This window comes from Zerene cesonia, chromosome 29, assembly GCF_012273895.1.
Source record: "Zerene cesonia ecotype Mississippi chromosome 29, Zerene_cesonia_1.1, whole genome shotgun sequence".
Taxonomy (NCBI): domain Eukaryota; kingdom Metazoa; phylum Arthropoda; class Insecta; order Lepidoptera; family Pieridae; genus Zerene; species Zerene cesonia.
In genome coordinates this window covers 5,067,703-5,070,428 of record NC_052130.1, presented here as the reverse complement: position 1 = coordinate 5,070,428, position 2,726 = coordinate 5,067,703, and the positions used below count along the sequence as shown (strand labels likewise).

General features: G+C 35.1%; 1 protein-coding gene across 1 annotated transcript in view; it reads left to right on the top strand.

Moving 5' to 3' along the window:
- The window catches only part of LOC119838030 (ubiquitin thioesterase trabid), a 12,675-nt gene extending 11,288 nt beyond the window's left edge, over window positions 1-1,387 (top strand). Inside the window, exons 16-17 of the mRNA XM_038363843.1 lie at window positions 539-687; window positions 1,073-1,387. Coding sequence (XP_038219771.1) covers window positions 539-687; window positions 1,073-1,151 — 228 coding nt within the window. The 3' untranslated portion in view covers window positions 1,152-1,387. The remainder of the gene's footprint in view (window positions 1-538; window positions 688-1,072) is intronic.
- Window positions 1,388-2,726: the final 1,339 nt, after the last annotated feature.

The window sequence follows — 2,726 nt, the reverse complement described above, 5'->3', positions numbered from 1 at the left end:
TTTCAACATCTAATATTTAAACTTATATAAAATAACTATACAGTTGAAGCTAGGAAGCTATGCTATACATTAGGAAAGGCCATTTATGTCGCCATTTATCTCTGTGTCACTTCAAGCGTCTACGAGCTTACTTCTAGTAGTACAATCTCTAATAGCATCCTACTATCCTTACATAATGAATATTATATATTTGAAAATGTGTTTGTTCATTGCAACTGAGCGATTTTATTATTTGTTTTTTTCTGAAGATATTTCCTAATCATCAAAATCGGTCTCGTGCCGTTTTTTGAGGTTCCTTACAATATCGGATTATTCTGCCACGCATAGTGGCACAACTGGTCTAGGACATGTACAACGCTCTTAATATACTTAACATTTATAATTTCAGCATTACGAAAACTAAGTGTGTTTGAAAGTGACTTACAATTTAAAACTTTTTAATTTATAATTAAATATATCAATAGAATATGATTTAGCAAATCATAGGTTGCTAAATACAGCATGTATAATGATACACACGTGTGCGTCGCTCGCTCAGATGGCGGACGAGGAGGGCGTGGTGCGGCGCTGGACGTGCGCGTGCGTGACGGCCGGCGGCGTGCTGTGCGCGCGCCAGCGCCTGCACGCGCGCCCGCTGCTGCAGGCGCAGATGCTCGAGGAGTGGCTCAACCACTACCGCCGGCTCGCGTGAGTGCGCACGCACACACGCACGCACACACGCACGCACACACACACGCACGCACGTGCCCCCCTTTTTGCGTACACATACGGACTCATTTCCACGTTGAACTCATATATATATACAAACGCACATGCACCCGCTACTGCACGCATCCATCCACATTTGCACACACACAGAAACTAACGTTCTCCCACTTGGGCGCACAGACGAACACACACTCACGTATACACACAAACTAACTCCCGCTAACAGATTGTAATTTTAATTATCAAAGTGACTGTTTCTTGACGAATATACATTATCGTGTATATCGCATTTATATAAGCAACGTTTCACTTACGACACACATATACATAGATTTTTATTAAAAATCCCCAATATTCCTTACAGACAACAAACTCGCGGCCCGTTCCCGCCGCGGTTGCACACGGCGGAGTTCTCAAGCGACCCCGATACCGATGAGGAATAACAAACAACACTCGTTCTGAAGATTAATATATTGTTATATTTGTTTTGATATGTGTTGAGTAGATTCCATGTTTACCCACGCCCATGAAACGAATTATATATATTTTTCTTAAATATCATATATAAGCATTAACTATTGTTAATGCTTCATTATTTTAATTAAAGGAATGATTAAATCTTCATTGCCTAAAAACATATTCTTACTTGTCCAGTAATAAAATATGATTTTGAAGGTTTATTTAAAATTTTAAAAAATAAATCCACATATCAAAAATATGCTTACTCTCAAATCGCTTAACAAACTTCATCATTTATTCGCGAATAAATCGAGTCAAGAAAACAATTCCCCTCTTATATCTCAGCTCTGTTGGTCAAGCGCGGTACATATTGTGTGGAATCTACTCAAATACACGATAGTTATCTATACACGCGATATTTCTGGCTGACCGTAATCACCGCCATGTCATAACGAATAAATAGCTTATTTTAAACTGTTAAAGCTTAAAACCAAGAATAAGATGCATAGCATAATATATGCTGAATAGAAAACACAACGAAAATTCATAATTACTTTAAACAACCTACTTTCAGCTTAATTACTTTGCAATAGGGTTCACATTTCTAGTTAATTTTTTACAAGTTAAAGATAACCTATAATTATATGAATTATATAAACACTGGTTGTAATTGTATAATTGGTTTTCTAATACATAATGATAATTTGTTAAAATTTGTTCGACGCTTTTTTTCATCGTATATTATGATACGACTGGACAAATTAGTAATAAGTTCTGAAATCGAATACTTATTAAAAATGAAAAAATCTACAGATTGAGAGGGAAATATCTTAATAATTTGTTACGCGACTTATCACCCTTAAAAATATTTTAATATCGATTATTATTTTCGTAAATGTTTCGTCTTTTTCGCTCTTACGGTATTCCAACTATGAATGAAAGAGACAAGGTTATGGTAAATTTGAACATAAGTCTAAAACACTAAGTATTGGACTTTTTTTTTTCAGAAGAAGTATATCAAATAAAATCAACTAAGAAACAAAAAAAAAAAGAATTCTAAAGCAATAATATAGACAGAGATGAAATATGTTTTAACATAATAATCGAATACATAGAAAAATATATAGCGATGATTTAATAGGAAGCGATACCGAATGTTATTGGCCGAGTTGTGTAGTGTCAGTGCCTTTTGATGTCCGTGTTTGATTTGATTTGATTTCAGTGTTTTACAAAGATGGGCTATCATACAGAATGTTTGTGCGATATTTTTCTTTGTATTCGATTAAATTGCCAGTTCTTAAGCTAAAAATTGGCGATGAAGGCCGTTCCACTTATACACTTTGCATATTGCCGTCTCGCTCTCACATGCCGTTGTCTATATTTGCGTCCTTATCATACATACATTACACGTAGCGAGACGCATCGTGTATTGGTGGTTTCTATCTAGAGAAATTATAAGCGATATTGTCATTTGATAAACAATTGTAATAAAAAAAGCAAATAATTATTGTTAAAATAGATTCAGGCTGTTAATTACATTTGAGGTTTACGAATCAAGG